Source organism: Mus pahari, chromosome 13 (genome assembly GCF_900095145.1).
Source record: "Mus pahari chromosome 13, PAHARI_EIJ_v1.1, whole genome shotgun sequence".
NCBI lineage: Eukaryota > Metazoa > Chordata > Mammalia > Rodentia > Muridae > Mus > Mus pahari.
The window spans coordinates 56,374,906-56,391,288 of record NC_034602.1 but is presented as its reverse complement, the minus strand read 5'-3'; the positions used below and the strand labels follow the sequence as shown (position 1 = coordinate 56,391,288).

The following is a 16,383-nucleotide window of genomic DNA, read 5'->3' as shown; positions in this document are numbered from 1 at the left end:
GTAGACCAGGCTGGCCTCGAACTCAGAAATCCGCCTGCCTCTGCCTCCCGAGTGCTGGGATTAAAGGCATGTGCCACCAGGCCCGGCCACTCTGGGCTTTTTTAAAAGAAAAGGTATAGCCCAGGCTGGTTCCCAAACTTTTGATCTCCTGCCTCAGCCTTCTAAGCTCTGGGATTATAGGGCAGTGTCACCGACAGACATCCTCTCTACTTTTTAGAAGATTTAACACAGTGATTTTTTTCTGCTATATCATTTTCCATTTCATAAGTATTCTTTGGGGGGAAACCACAATTCAATGCCTGTGTAACGATGCTGCCTTCAGAGATGCACGTGCAGGGGTGCTGCCTTCAGAGATGCACGTGTGCTCTTAGTTACTGAGCAATGTCTCTAGCTCTCGGCCACTCACTCTTGGCAGCTATCTTTTCTGATTTTCTACTAATTTGTGAAAAAAGAACTGAATGAAAGGAGCAAAAGAAGAAGAGGGGAGGGAAAGGAAGGAGCAGCTGTGAAGTGGGGGTTCACAGCACGCGGTGATCCACTGACATGCAATCACCTCTGTAATTCTGGAACAGTCTCCACATTATGCGCATACACGTCTAATCCAGACAGAGCCACCTTTTCCACCGCTCTCAGATCTCCTCGGAAGTCCGGGGTGAGGCATTCCACGAGGATTTTTGGATTCCTAGGAGGAAAGGCAAGCAGTAAACTGAGGACAAGAGCTGGCAGGTCTGTCACCCACACACCGGCACCGTTGGCAGTCCTTGGATCTTGTAAGGAAGGCACGGACACAGAATTGCCCTAGGTGAGCAACTAAGTGAAAACCCTCAGAAGAGTGAAGTGTATGCACAGCATGACCAGGATGTCTACCTTTAGACAGAACAGTAGAAGCTGATGTTTAAACCCAATTGGAGTAGATGATTAAAAAACAAAATCATTTAAAGGAACCAAAATATAAAACATAATTACCAGCCGGGTGTGGTGGCGCACGCCTTTAATCCCAGTAGAGGGATTAAAGGGAGGCAGAGGCAGGTGGATTTCTGAGTTCGAGGCCAGCCTGGTCTGCAAAGTGAGTTCCAGGACAGCCAGGGCTACACAGAGAAACCCTGTCTCGAAAAACCAACCAACCAACCAAACAAACAAAACAAAACAAAACAAAAAAAAACCCATAATTACTATCATTATTTTACTGCTTGGAAAACAGATTGGGATGTCTCTTCTGTGGTCACAATGCCACCTTCTTCAACTTTGCTTTTTTCTGTAATTCACCACACACTGTCCTCCTCACTGCCCCTTGGCAAAAACCTCACCATGCTCTGAGCTTCAAAAGCTGTTTCTGGGTTTGCTGAATCATGAGTTTTGTTTTGTTTTGGTTTTTTGTTTTTTCGATGAATTACCAACCAAACATTAATCTTCTGGTTTCTATGGTGGCTGTGTTTATCTAGTGAAGCACTATATTATGAACTAGGTCACAGAGCTGTTTGCGAACCCAAAAGGAGAGTGCAGCTGTTCCCGGAGAATAGATAGGAAAGACCACACTTGTCTCCTTGGGAACGGAAGATGCTGAAAGATCATAGTGTGTGACTCTGAAACTGACTTTTTAAAAATCGCACCTGACATGCATTAATGGCTTGTGAAAGAAATTTTGTGAGCTGAAAAATACAAAATATATTTTTTGAACCATAATTAAAAAAACAAACAAACAAAAAACCCCTGGGGTATCAGTGGAAAAGCATGTGTTATCACACTAGACCTTACACTAGCACCAAGTTACAGAAATGACTTAGCTCCTTTTGTCTTTAGAGCCAGAGTCTCACTGTGCAGCCCTGGCTGGTTTGGAGTTTGCTATGTAGACCAGGCTGGCCTTAAATTCAGAGGTCTTCCTGTCTCTGCTCTTGAGGGGGATTAAAGGCATGTGCCACCAATCTGTTGAACTTTGTTCCTTTTTAATGTTCTTGAAATGAATGGAATTTTTAAAAAAAATTTTAATGTAGACTGTGAGTAAAATTGGCAGGTCAGATAGATAAAAATGAAAACTGTCTAGACATGTATTTTACAATGATGGTATTTATCTCATTTTACTTTAGGCTTTTTCTTCTTCTAGAGATCTATTTTTTTAAAGATTTATTTATTTATTATATGTAAGTACACTGTAGCTGTCTTCAGACACTCCAGAAGAGGGTGTCAGATCTTGTCTAGAAGAGAGTCAGATCTCATTATGGGTGGTTGTGAGCCATCATGTGGTTGCTGGGATTTGAACTCAGGACCTTTGGAAGAACAGTCAGTGCTCTTAACTGCTAAGCCATCTCTCCAGCCCCCTAGAGATCTATTTATTTCCACTTTCTGTGTGTTTTACCTGCTTGTATGTTTATATGCATTCAGTGTATGCCCAGTGCCCACAGGGGCCAGAAGTGGGTGCTGGATTCCCTGTGGAGTTAGGATAGTTATCAGGAACCAGGAACTGAACCCAGGTCTTCTGCAATAGCAGTACATGATTTCTTAGAGAGAGAGAGAGAGAGAGAGAGAGAGAGAGAGAGAGAGAGAGAGAATATTCAAGATTTACATTAACAAATGTAAAACAAGTAAACAAGTACCTTTCCTTCAAGCATGACACGGTCTTGGCGATGTGCTCAGCTCCCCCGTCTACCACATCTAGAAGGAAAAGAAGCTACTGTTCAAGCTATGCCACAACTTAGCTAAAGCCACAGTGACACGCTACTAACCATCTCGATCCACCGACGTCAGGACAACATAATCCAGACCCCACTCTGCAATTGCTTTGGCTGTATTGTCGGGCTCATTGGCATCCAATGGAGGGGGATTTCTTGCGGTCTTAACAGAACAAAATCTGCAACCTCTTGTGCATGTGTCCCCCATCAACTAGAATAGAGATGTCACAATTTGTATCAAGTAGGCAGATGACCTCCCCCCAAAGAATACAATGCTGAAAATATATGGCAAAGAATGTAATCAGACTGGTTCTGTGTGTAAGAAATCCAAAGGGCTGGAGAGATGGCTCTGAGGTTAAGGGCACTGGTTTCTCTTCCAGAGGTCCTGAGTTCAATTCTCAGCAACCACATGGTGGCCCCCAACCATCTGTAATGAGATCCAATGCCCTCTTCTGGTGTGTCTAAAGACAGGGATAGTGCACTCGCATACATAAGACAAATAAATAAATCTTAAAAAAAAAAAGAAAGAAAGAAAGAAAGAAAGAAAGAAAGAAAGAAAAGCAATCCAAAACATTCAAGATTAAATGATATTAAATGATATCTGATTAAGAAATACAGATTTATGTGGAAAAAGAAAGGATACACACAAGTAAGTGTTAAGGGGACTGGAGGGGGTGTGGGACCAGGAGGGAACAGATAAGTTTATAATTTAAGGGGCCAGCAAAATGGCTAGTGGGGAAAAGCACTTGCCAAGCAACTGACCTTAGTTTGATTCCCAGGCCCCGTGTAAAGGCGGGAAGAACAGACTCCACAAAGCTGTTCTCTGACTTCCACACATATCTCCACATGTACATGAGCATCATCATCGCCACCGCCATCATCATCAACAACAGAATTTCAACTTAAAGCCAAGTGTGTTGGCTGGGCGGTGGTGGCACATGCCTTTAGTCCCAGACTTGGGAGGCAGAGGCAGGCAGATTTCTGAGTTCGAGGCCAGCCTGGTCTACAGAGTGAGTTACAGGACAGCCAGGGCTACACATAGAAACCCTGTCTCAAAAAAATCAAAATAAATAAATAAATAAATAAAGCCAAGTGTGTTGATACACGCCTGTAATCCTAGCACCAAAGAAGTTGAGGCAAGAAGATCATGAATTCAAGGTCAGCCTGGGTACCACAATGAGACTCAGTCTCAGAATTTAAATGGGAGACGGCTTAGTGTTTCTGAGTTCTTTCAGAAGTCCCAAGTTCAGCTCCCAGCACCTACGTTGAGTAAACCTCTACATGCACCTGCACTTACATACACATACTCAAAATTAAGAATAATTAAGCTGGGTGTGGTAGTGCACACCTTTAATCCCAGCACTTGGGAGGCAGAAACAGGCGGATCTCTGAGTTTGAGGCTAGCCTGGTCTACAGAGTGAGTTCCAGGCCATCCAGGGCTATATAAAGAAATCCTATTTCAAACAAAGTAGAAATAAAATGAAATAATGGGATCACAACGTAGAGTTTGTGAAGAAGCCAAAGTTCTAGACTCTAAGCAGAGGTCATCTGCTCTATCGTGCTTCTTTACAACGTACTCATAGTTTGTAAAGATTCCTCACAATTCAATAATCAACAAGAAATAATTTGAAAAAGAATTTTTTCTTTTTTAATTTTGAGACAGGATTTCTCTGTGTAGCCCTGGCTGTCCTAGAACTCACTCTGTAGACCAGGATGGCCTCGAACTCAGAAATCCGCCTGCCTCTGCCTCCTGAGTGCTGGGATTCAGGATGTGCATCACCACTGCCCAGCTGAAAATATACTTTTTTAAATGACACCTTTATTTATCTTGTGGGCATACACCAGGACATAAGAGAACGGCAGATGGGAACCGGTCTTCTCCTCCCACTGGTGGGTCCTGTGGGTAACTCAGGTTACCAGGCTTGACGGCACGTGATTTTACCCATCGAGCCATCTGGCCGGGCCTGAAGATATATTCAATCAAAAGATGAACACGCAGATCTGCGTGGAGTTACGAGAGAAGTACCACTTGTTAAATAGATGAGACAGAAAAAAAATACACAAAGCAAATAAATATGAAAAATATTTCCAAACGTTAATAAAAACATATACCCTAAGGCGCCAAAGAGTTCGATATCAGATACAGATACAAGAAGAATCAATAACTGATTAATTCAGAGAGAGTGAAGTTACAACAAGTGTCAAGACGGCCAGGTTCTCTCTTTGTGAATTTATAAACATTTTATAAATGTGGTAAGAGTCTCACTGGGTGTTCACAGTACACGTTTTTAGGAAGAGGGCACCGACATCTCTGTACCATGCCTGAACTGAGCTGTAGAGACCAGGCTGCCTTACCATGATCGTGGCTGTGGCTGTAGCATATTCCCCACCTCCCCAACACTCTCCAATGTTGGGACACCGGGCTTCCTCACACACCTGTGAAAGGGAAACGATACATCAGACTCAAAGGACCTCCAAGAATGAAGTATTAGGTATTTTAAGTGTTCTTGCCTTTTCTTCTTAAGATTACTTTTATTAGGGCTGGAGAGATGGCTCAGCAGTTAAGAGCGACTGCTCTTCTGAAGGTCCTGAGTTTAAATCCCAGCAACCACATAGTGGCTCACAGCCCTCCATAATGAGGTCTGACACCTTCTTCTGGAGTGTCTGAAGACAGCTACAGTGTACTNACATATAATAAATAAATAAATCTTTAACAACAACAAAAAAGATTACTTTTATTAGCTGGGTGGTGGTGGTGCATGCCTTTAGTGCCAACACTTGGGAGGCAGAAGCAGGCGCATATGCAGGAGGCCAACCTGGTCTACATGGTGAGATCCAGGACAACCAGGGCTATGCAAAGAAACTCTGTCTTGAAAAACCAAAAAAGGAGAAAAAAAAAAAAGATTACTTTTATTCTAATTTTCTGTGTATCGGTTTCTTGTCTGTGTGTATATCTGTGAACCACATGCATGCCTTGTGTCAAAACAGTCCAGGAGAGAATGTTAGATCCCCAGAAACTAGAGTTGGTTTCACTCCATAACTAGAAATGGTTATGAGCTGCCACATGTGTGCTGGGAATCAAACCTAGTGTCTCTGGGAGAGCAGCCAGTGCTCTTAACCACTGCCTACATCTCCAAAGAGTGCAGAAGAAATGTAATCACTGTTTGTTTTTCTTTCTTTCTTTCTTTTTTTTTTTTTTTTTTTTTTTTTGGTTTTTCGAGACAGGGTTTATCTGTATAGCCCTGGCTGTCCTGGAACTCACTCTGTAGACCAGGCTGGCCCTGAACTTAGAAATCCGCCTGCCTCTGCCTCCCGAGTGCTGGGATTAAAGGCGTGCACCACCACGCCCGGCCCTACTGTTTGTTTTTCTTATAGGAAAATTAGATTTGGTTTTACTCACAGTAAGACACCACTAGGATACACTCCCGGCCCCTACACGTCTATGTATGTTTTTATTACTGTTGATAACACTTCACTTTTCATCTTCATCTGCTTTCCTTGCTAATCTTTATATACTCATTAATTATTTCTTTTTGGTCTCACCTGGCACCACCCATTTTATAATCCACGCACCCAGGAAGTTAAGGCAGGAGAATCACAAGTTTGAAAACAAACAGGCTTATACAGTTTGTTCCAGACCAGCCTATGCTATCTCATGAGACCATATTAAAAAAAAAAAAAAAAATCCTTTACAAACATGGGTAAAACAGAGAGGAAATACACTGGCCACTTACTGTGTGGAGATTTAAATTCCGCAACGTATTTTTCAGTTTATTGTAATTTTTACCCATGGGTATCTTTGTCTTTAACCACGGAGGTAGTCTTAACCTAGGGAAAGCCAGAAAGAATGGTCCATTACCAACCTGTGGAAAGTGTGTTTCCCAGGATAGCCTTTTCTGTATTTCTGAACTAACTCAATCCCATCGGAGTGATAAGAACAAAGACAAAAATTTAGGTCTGTTTAAGCTGCTTTCGAAAACCCTGATAACAGAGTCTAAGGGGGTGCTAGGCTTATACCTACCCTGAAACTTGCACTGCTCTACTGTTCTAACTGAAGGAAGGATACAGGTTTTAGCATATTCTTACCTATGAATACTACAAATTACTATAGTAACTCAGTACAAGGAAAGAACCTAACTGCACACCATTTATCCTGCATTCTAGTCCTTAATAAACGCAGACAGTTGGCTGGTTTCAGTGGTTCACATCTGTGATGCTGTAGGAGGAACAGGATCTCAAGGTCTAATCTAATTACACAGTGATTTCAAGGCTAGCCCAGACTACATAGATGAAACTCTGATTTAAAGGAAACCAAGAAATGAAAACAACAACAAAAAAGAACAGCCTTGATTTCCCTGACTATTCACTTCTGATCTAGAAGCTGATAGATAAGCATTTTTGAGTCTTCTGTTATTATTTGTTTACTGTGTTGCTAGGAATCTGGCATCTGCTTGCCAGGCAACCTTACATCATTAAAAAACAGTTAAGATAAAGTCATCAAAGGCTATATGCAAACAAGTTAGAGCCGATCGTGGAGGTGCACACCTTTAATCCCAGCTCCTAGGAGGCAGAGACAGGCGGATCTCGGTTCTGAGTTTGAGGCCAGCCTGGCCTACATAGTGAGTTCCAGGTTAGCCAGGAACAAATAGTGAGTCCCCATCTCAAACAAACAAAGAGTAAGTTAGATGATCAATACCCATTAACAAGTAAAATTATATGAAGGTATAAATCAATAAAGTGAGCCAGGTGGTGGTGGTGCGCGCTTTCAATTGCAGCACTCAGGAGGAAGAGGAAAATGGATCTCTGAGTTCGAGGCCAGCCTGGTCTACAGAGAGAATTCCAGGACAGCCAGGGCTACACAGAGAAACCAAAAACCCAAATAAATAAAATAACTATCAAGAGGAAAACCTATACTTTCTCGATTAGATGCTAGATATAAAATGGGTTATGGCAGCATAAAATGGTCAGGTCATTTTAGGAAGGATGAAGAAAAATGGCCAAAGGGTACAGAAAAATCTACTACAAGGCTTGTTTAAAAAAACAATGCACCAAAGCAACGCGGTCTCTAATGTTCAATTACCTTTCTCCTTTCTGGCGCTTTAAGTTTCCTTTATATTCATCCCATGTACTCTTGTCTGCAAGATCACCAGAGACGAAATCTTGAAGGTCTGGTCCATTATGCAAAAATTCCTTTTTCTTATCTGGCAAAGAACTTAATGCTCTAACCGTGCGCGCATATCTTCCAAATATCTACAGAAAGGGTTCAGTACAGCATTCACTCAGTAGACTCTGGAATAATTTAGCTTTAACCCATTATAATACCAAAGCTAAAGAAACTGATTCAGAAATGATGTAAAACGATTTAAGAGCTTAAACTACATAGATCAGAATCTGAAAAAAAAAAAAAAAAAAAAAAAAAAAAAAAAAGACTCAAGGTCAAAGAACCGCAAACCACGGCGGCTCAAACAGGTCATCCAGCAGTCAGAGGAGGCAGAGTGAGGAGGAGTCTTTGGTCTAATTTAGTTTCAGGCCAGCCTAGGTTACAGGGACCCTGATGGACGCTCAGCCCTGACAAACGAGAAAAAAGTGGGACTCAGATCAAAGTTAACCGCTAAATATAGGTTACAAAACCTTAGAGGGTGACTTAACATGCCACGTTTTCACGTCTTCTATTCCTAAAACAGGTACTAAAAATATGTTGTCCACAAGTTTGCAATAATTAAGATAATCCACGGCTGTCAGGGCTTTTAAAAAGGATATCTGGAACAATTTCCCTAGTTCTGAACTTAGGTCAAGCAATGGCGTTCCCGTCGCTCACCCGGAACCCCAGGCTGCGAGCTGCATCCCAGCAGCGTAGAGCCATCCCCCCACTTTTAGGTTTCAGGAGGGTCAAGGGACGGAGGGACCAGCACCCCCGGAACAGGAGGCGTCCAACAACTCGTCGCTTGACTCATGACGCGACACGTCGTCGCCGACCGGCGCGACTTGACTAGCTCGGCGATCGAGTCGTTCCGCCTGGAAGCCGTCGCTCGGGTCGTGACGCGACCCGCAGGGCCCTGACGCATTACAAGAACGTGATGACGAAGGACGTTCTCTCTTTGCCCCATCTACTGCGAGGTGAGACGTTTAGGGACCGGGTGCCCCGGGAATCTGAACCCATCCTCTCACGGGGACCCCGGCGGCATGGAGCCGATGCCCCGAGGCTTTGTCCCGACTGTCCCCCAGCACGATGTGCGTCCTTGGGATTTGGTGGCGCGAGCTGGAAGTGGCGTACGGGCTTTCGGGCCCATCCCGGCCGTAGCCCTTGCGCCATGGCGCACGGGGCCGTGCTTCCTTACGCTCCTCCCGGATCCCCGGTCCGGTCCTTGTCCTGGACCTACTTACCTGTGTCTTTGTCGCCGGGTTTCCTAGCTGGCGATCCCCGTTGGGAGCGGACCGCCCCCCGGTCTCGGGTGTAGAGCGTCCCCCGCCGCAACCCTCTCACGCGGTGTCTGTGTTGCAGGATGAAGACCATTCTCAGCAATCAGACGGTCGACATCCCCGAGAAGGGTGAGTAGGCGGCTTCCCGACCGCCTCTGACGGCTTCCTGCATAAGCCCCCGGCCCGTGGTCTCACGAGTTCCCCTTCTCTCTTTCCTAGTCGAAATCACTCTGAAGGGGCGCACAGTCATTGTGAAGGGCCCCAGGGGGACTCTGCGGAGGGACTTCAATCACATCAACGTGGAGCTGAGTCTCCTTGGAAAGAAGAAGAAAAGGGTAAGAACTTAAGTGTCTTCCGATGTTTCGGGTGCTTGTTTGTAACGATCCAATGTCGTTAAGCCCGGTGGGTTCTTTTCTGAGTGAATTTGGTTGTGTTCTCAGGGTTTGGTGGTGGTGGGTGTATCGCCCCTCTAGTGTGTCCTGTGCGTGTGACCTACGATGCATTTGTACTTTGCGTGCTTGTACTCGCCAGCTAAGAGAGCTGTGCTTTGATTCTAAAGTTGTTGCGTTTCAGCTCCGGGTTGACAAATGGTGGGGTAACAGAAAGGAACTGGCCACCGTCAGAACCATCTGCAGTCATGTTCAGAACATGATCAAGGGTGTTACACTGGTAAGCCAGACCCCCACGCTACCCTTTTAACCCTTTGGATGAGTTTCCTTGGGTGTATATAAATGCCTAGGGCCAGGATGGACTGTACTCCTATGAACGAGGCACTTTGAGATACTGGGGGGTGGGTTAACACAGATCAGACCGAGGAATTTGCTGGGTGCCACCTCCTTGTGTTTCAGGGGTTTTGTTTGTTGGTAGATAATATATAGTGGAGACAAGAGTACTAGTTGGTATGTTTGGGAATCATGGATAGAAAAGATATGACTTGTGCATATCTGAAGTTACTGTTCTAGATCCTTTTTCCCAAAATACAGTTAATGCTGAAGAAGTGTTGTTTCATGCATGCACCCTGTTGCTCCTAGTTTCTAGGAGTGACTGGGCCTTTTATTCAGCTTCAGAGTCTGGAGTCCCTTATTATCTGTCTGTAGTAACTCCACAGATATTCTAATGCCAAAAATGAGGATCTTGTGCACTCCTTGAAAGGATGAGATAGTAAAGCAGAAGCTTCTCCCGGAGCTTTAGGAATGTGTTGAAATTTGCATATGGTGGATAGGGTGTGTATATTAAATTTCCACAATACAACAAAAGCACCTTAGGGAATTTAGAGCCGACTCTAAATTCAGCCTGGGGAAGCTGAAGAAGAGGAATCTCAAAATCTAAGCCAGCCTGAACCGAAAACTGAGTTTGTTCAAGACGCTCACGGTTGCTTGTTTAAATGCAGGGCTTCCGTTACAAGATGCGCTCTGTGTATGCTCACTTCCCCATCAACGTCGTTATCCAGGAGAATGGGTCTTTGGTTGAAATCCGAAATTTCTTGGGTGAAAAATACATCCGCAGGGTTCGGATGAGGACGGGTATGTGTGGGCCTTCAGGAGTGGTGGGGAGGTTGCTGCAGTTCTTTGTCCTTGGGTCTTGATGGAGCCTTAGTGTTTGGGTGCGGGGAACACTATTTCAGCGTTGGCTCCTTTGGTGGTTCTGACAGCTTGAGGTTTTCCTGAAGAGGGAGTATGCTGAAATAGTTGTAGGATACAGCAGCTTTTTGTGGCATCTGGGAGTCTCATTTGTTTTGTTATCTGAGATAACAGGGTGTGTTTGTGAGATCTCGTGTTAACGCTGTTGAATACACAACTCTTTCAGGTGTTGCTTGTTCTGTCTCTCAAGCCCAGAAGGACGAATTAATCCTTGAAGGAAATGATATTGAACTTGTTTCAAATTCAGGTGTGTATATTTGTCATAACAGATGATAACATCTGAGCCTTAAGGTTGAATGCAGGCAGGTCTGATTTCTGTTTCAAAACTTACTAGAAATAGGAAGGAAATCATTGTGAATCTGTTCTGTATGTAATTGTATACTGTGCTTTGTATCATGAGTACAAAATGGTTGTGCATGCACTGCTCGTAGATGAAATTCAAAATGGGTAGCAATGGCTGGCATTGTTGGGAAAGTGATTTTATGCCTATGTTGGGGTGTGTATGCCACTGCTCAGTTGGGATCCAAGGACAGTGAAGGTGTCCCTCCTGCGTAGCCTCGAGGGATTGAGTTAGTTAGGCTTGAATAAGATGAATTTGGCTAGTGAAATAATGGCTTTTTATGTCCTTTTTTGTGTCCTGTGTAGCCGCCCTGATTCAGCAGGCCACAACAGTTAAAAACAAGGATATCAGGAAGTTTTTGGACGGCATCTATGTGTCTGAGAAGGGAACCGTGCAGCAGCCTGATGAGTGAGGAGGCCTCAGGTGGGTGCCCCTGTCTGCAGCTGACTGCTTCAGATGAGCGCAGTGTGCTGAAGAGGTTCAAAGAACTTTCTGGGCAAGAATATTGACAGAAGGCTTACATGTTTGTTTGTTTGTTTGTTTGTTTGTTTGTTTTTTACAGTTTCCTGACTCCAGAAACGAGATCCTGATTGCAAGTACAATTTGGGCTCTTTTGGGAGAATAAAAGATTTATATATTGATTTGTGTGTCCTTGTCTTTTCTGATTACTTAATGGGTCAGCTGATACTCCAGCAACAGCGTGTTTTTGTTGTTTTTTTTTTTAATTTTTTTTCCCCCATGGAAACAATTGCTTAAAATAGCAGTGACAGGCAACCAACCTTCCTCGAGGATATTCACTGGGTGTAACGCTTTGGGGTGCTTGACTTTGACCTAGGCATAATATTGACTATTGGGTGGGCAGATGTGTCTCAGTAAGAACTGGAAAATACAGGTTGTGATGATTTCTTTGTAAGTTCTCAGTGTTATCTTTGTAGAGTTGTAAATCTAGCACAGTAATGAACCTGTTGTTGCAGGCTTTGAGTATAGGATTCTAGCTGTAACAGACCTGGTGCTTGTGTGAATTACTTGCCCACCCACCTGGGAGTGACTAGTCAACCCAGAACTTGTGAGTGCTAGGCACAACACTATTAGTCCCAGACCTGTAACTTCTTGGAGAAGGCTGTCTGCTTTGATGGCCTCAGGCTCCACCTTGTCTCTACCTACTTGCTGCTTGGATCACAGGCAAGTAAAACATCCGGCTTTTTTTTTTTTTTTTAAGATTTATTTATGATTGCACTGTAGGGTACAGAGTATTGTGAGCCTTCATGTGGTTGTTGGGAATTGAACTACTTGCTCCAGTCAACCCCGCTCGCTCAGTCCTTGCTTGTTCTGGCCCAAAGATTTATTATATGTAAGTACACTGTAGCTGTCTTCAGACATGCCAGAAGAAGGCCTCAAATATCATTACAGGTGGTGGTGAACCACCATGTGGTTGCTCAGCATCACAAAAGTAGCAGCGTACTTACCTGCTGAGCCATCTTGCCAGCCCCAACACCCAGCTTTTAATAGGCTTGAAACAAGTCCTTTATGTGTGCAATTAGTGTCTCTGTGTTGCCCTTTTGCCGTGCATTTGAGACGTGCCTTCCCCAGAGCTAGGGTACAGGTACTGCCCAGTCTAGCTGCCTGTGCTGTATTTCTGGGTATCCAGAGGAGTTTCCCTGGAGCTAGGATTGTCACCACTTGTAGTTGTGAGTGCTGAGATCTAAAACTGCAAGGGCAGCACTGTAGTATCCTCCATCTCCAACTCTGCCTTAAGTATAACTGGAAATTGGAATGTCTGGGCTGGTCGAGAGCATTTCCTACTCATTTTCTGGTAACTCCAGGAGACCGCCCCGACCCAAAATGAACCAGGTTGAGTTGGCAGGTTCTGAGCCTGCAGCTACTCAGTTGAGTTAGAACTTGGTATATCACTAGATCATGAGCTAATGATTTTCATATGCTCCTCCATCCCCCAAGTGTGGCATCAAGAAAACATTGGCCTAGGGACTTGACATTTGGGGAAATCAGCAAGGAAGGAGTTGTGAGCTTAGCTTAATGAGAACACATGGTTAAACAGTGAAGGTTTTAGTTGGGTATGTGGTTACATTCCTGTAGCCCCTGCAGTGGAGTTGAGGCAGGAGGGTGAGGAGGTTATCCTGAGATTATATATAATGCTTAAGTCCGGCTTGGGCTGTACAATAGGTGAGGCCCTGTCTCACAAAACAAAAAGTGATGATTAATAGAAAACTGAATTAAGGGTTGATTCCAAGTTCTTTGCCTTCTGCATCTTTCAAGGAACTCACTTTGTAGACCAGGCTGGCCTCAAACTCAGAAATCCACCTGCCTCTGCCTCCCGAGTGCTGGGATTAAAGGCGTGCACCACCACACCCGGCAATTATAGCTTTTTTTATGTGGCTAACAGTACAGTTGTTTAGCCAACTATAATGTGTGCCATCCTAAAACTTCAGAACTGCTAAACTTAGAAAGATGGCTTAGTGCTGATGAGCACTGGCTGTTTGTATAGAGGACCCAGGTTTAGTTTCCAGCACCCACGTGTTGGCTCATCCATCTGTAACTCCAGTTACAGGGGATCTGATACCTTTTCTGGCTTTCAAGGGCACACAAGTGGTACATATATACATGCAGGCTAAACACCCATACACATTTTAAGAAGAACCTGCTATAACTGGAAAGGTGGTTGTGGTAATCAGGAGCAGGAAAATAGATCTGCTGTTAGATTTGGCTAGTCCAATAGCAGCTTTTTATCATTTTTTCATGTGCTGTCTCTTTGGTTTTGTTTTAAAATTATTGCTGATTCTAAGAATTTTAATACATTGGGACAGTGGTAGTATATGCCTTTAATCCCAGTATTTGGGAGGCAGAGGCAGGTGGGTTTTTGAGTTGAAGGCCAGCCTGGTCTACAGAGTGAGTTCCAGGATAGTCAGTGCTACACACAAACTCTATCTTGAAAAACAAAAAGAATCCTAATTATGCCTTAAGTTTGATATCTCAGGATAGGTAGATCTGAAATACAGTTAAAATCACTTTGACATTTCAGGTTAGAAAGCTCTGGGGACAACGCAGGACTCTATGAATAATGATATGGTCCTTTGATCATTATTGATAATCCATAGTAAGTTCTACATCTTTTTAAACATTTTTTTTTTAATTTATTGTATCTTAAGTACACTGTAGCTGACTTCAGACACACCAGAAGAGGGCATCAGATTTCATTACGGGTGGTTGTGAGCCACCATGTGGTTGCTGGGATTTGAACTCAGGACCTTTGGAAGAGCAGTCAGTGCTCTTAACCGCTGAGCCATTTCTCCAGCCCGATCTACATCTTTTAAACTTTGCTAAGTGTGTAAAATCTTGTCACCTAAAAAAAAAAATGTTTTTAGGGTTGTAGGGGTAATGCCAGTTTATTTTAAAATGGGAATTGCTATGCAATAAGGCCAAGAGAACAAGATTTGCATAGATACTTGGGTCTAGTTGTCCTTTATCCTGTGGATCTTTCTATGTGCATTGCTGTTCTGCCTATATGTATGTCTGTGTGAGGGTGTCAGGTCTCTTAGAACTGGAGTTACAGCTATGAGCTGCCATGTGGGTGCTGGGAATTGAACCAGGGTCCTTTGGAAGAACAGCCAGTTCTCTTAACCGCTGAGCCATCTTTCCACCCATGAAGCCCCTTTAAAGTCAGAAGTCCAAATTGGGCATAGTGCTGCACACCTGTAATCCCAGCACTTGGGAGACAGAGGCAGTTGGATCTGAGTTCCAGCCAGCTTGGTCTCTACAGAGCAATTATCAGGACACTCAGGGCTACACAGAAAAACCCTGTCTTGAACCCACTCACCCTGCCACAAAAAGAAATAAAAATAAAAATTACTAGTCCAGTAAGAGAGCTCACAAACTTGGATGTTTAAGAAGTGCCTGAAAAAAAAAATTTTTTTTTGAGAAAAGCTAACATTGGTGAGTTTTCTAGCTTATGCTTTAACTACCTATGGACAGGCATGATCTAAAACCCTGTTGTGTTTGTACATTCCATCTGAGGACAACCCTGACCTAACCAAACAGAGGGTTCCTTGTTAGAGGTGACAAGAGAAAGTCACTTGCTGTCCAGTTTAAATAGTTTTAGCCGGGCAGGTATGGTGATGCACACCTTTGATCCCGGTACTCAGAAGGCTGAGGCAGGTGCACCTTTTGTGAGGTTGAGACCAGCCTGGTCTACCTCAAAAGTTCCATGACAATCAGAGCTACATAATAGACCTGTCTCAAAACAACATTGACATCAAAATAGGCTTAAACCATGAAGTCTAAGACAACAAAATTTCACTTTTTAAAATTAATTTCTTGACCATGAATAGTGATTGTTATTTACAGAAGAAAGCTAGAGAAAAAAAGGGATGTGAAGTTGTGATTCACACTTCCTGAAGCAATGTTTAGGGTCATGCCCAGAGTTACTGTCAGGGTGTCTTCAGCTCGGAGAACGGACTCACTGATTGTCAGTACCTGAAGGAATTATTTGAACCACACTTCAAAGGCATCGATTGTCTTCACCTTGGTTGCGGCTGTCTCTCAGATTGTAAGTTACCAGTATATGGAACTGGAGTGAATGAATCTTGAAACTATGACAGAAACGGCAGTTTAGCTGAAAACTCTGCTGTGGCCTTTCTTCAATGGTATATTTTGTAAGTTCCTTGCTTTCTGGAATTTTCTTCTCTTTCGATGATGAAAAATGGTGATGGATAGCAATACAACCAGAGTGGAGATGAAGCAGCAACCGAAGAAGATTAGCGGTTTCTTCTGCACGAGAAATGAGCAAACGGCGCACTCTGCGCCTTCTGCAGGCTGACCACATGCAGGACTCCTGTGCTCAGGGGGGAAGCCACTGCTGCTGATCAGCTCGCTATAGAACCGGACAGAGGATTTAGCTCTGAAGTCAGAGGTGAAAAATCCAAATCTAGGCTTAGATTTCTCTTCAGTCAGTTTGAATGCATAATAGCCTTTGATTCTGACCTTGTCAATGAGATACGCTGAAAAAAAAAGAAACATTGTTGAGCACAAATGGATAGTAAAGTATCTTTGAATAAAAATTGGGAGGGGCACCCTCTCAGAGACAAAGGGGAGGAGGGATGGGTGAAGAACTCTTGGAGGGCGGGGACTGGGAAGCAGGGCAACATTTGGAATATAAATAAATAAAACAATTTTTAAAATTTAGTTTTCCGGGGTTGGAGAGATGGCTCAGCAGTTAAGAGCACTGACTGCTCTTCCAGAGGTTCTGAGTTCAATTCCCAGCAACCACATGGTGGCTCACAACCATCTGTAATGGGATCCAATG

At 43.7% G+C, this 16,383-nt stretch overlaps 3 protein-coding genes across 4 annotated transcripts in view; 1 reads left to right on the top strand and 2 right to left on the bottom strand.

Moving 5' to 3' along the window:
• Lias (lipoic acid synthetase) overlaps positions 1–8,662 on the bottom strand; it is a 16,487-nt gene extending 7,825 nt beyond the window's left edge. Inside the window, exons 1-7 of one of the 2 annotated variants that reach the window (XM_021210797.2) lie at positions 8,485–8,662; positions 7,747–7,916; positions 6,401–6,494; positions 5,022–5,102; positions 2,721–2,877; positions 2,592–2,649; positions 554–682 (exon numbers count right to left, since the gene is read on the bottom strand). In XM_021210797.2, the coding sequence (XP_021066456.1) occupies positions 554–682; positions 2,592–2,649; positions 2,721–2,877; positions 5,022–5,102; positions 6,401–6,494; positions 7,747–7,916; positions 8,485–8,529 (734 nt within the window). In that variant the 5' untranslated portion in view covers positions 8,530–8,662. The remainder of the gene's footprint in view (positions 1–553; positions 683–2,591; positions 2,650–2,720; positions 2,878–5,021; positions 5,103–6,400; positions 6,495–7,746; positions 7,917–8,484) is intronic. The other variant, XM_029545425.1, reaches the window with a different exon arrangement.
• Positions 8,663–8,726: 64 nt separating this feature from the next.
• Positions 8,727–11,707, top strand: Rpl9 (ribosomal protein L9). The gene is made up of 8 exons (XM_021210812.2): positions 8,727–8,783; positions 9,169–9,215; positions 9,306–9,421; positions 9,660–9,755; positions 10,477–10,609; positions 10,893–10,973; positions 11,372–11,489; positions 11,629–11,707. Exons 2-7 carry the CDS (start codon positions 9,170–9,172, stop codon positions 11,476–11,478), a joined length of 579 nt encoding a protein of 192 aa, XP_021066471.1. The 5' UTR covers positions 8,727–8,783; position 9,169; the 3' UTR covers positions 11,479–11,489; positions 11,629–11,707.
• A 3,665-nt stretch (positions 11,708–15,372) lies between these two features.
• Positions 15,373–16,383, bottom strand: part of Klb (klotho beta) — a 34,854-nt gene continuing 33,843 nt past the window's right edge. Inside the window, exon 5 of the mRNA XM_021211134.1 lies at positions 15,373–16,078. Coding sequence (XP_021066793.1) covers positions 15,690–16,078 — 389 coding nt within the window. The 3' untranslated portion in view covers positions 15,373–15,689. The remainder of the gene's footprint in view (positions 16,079–16,383) is intronic.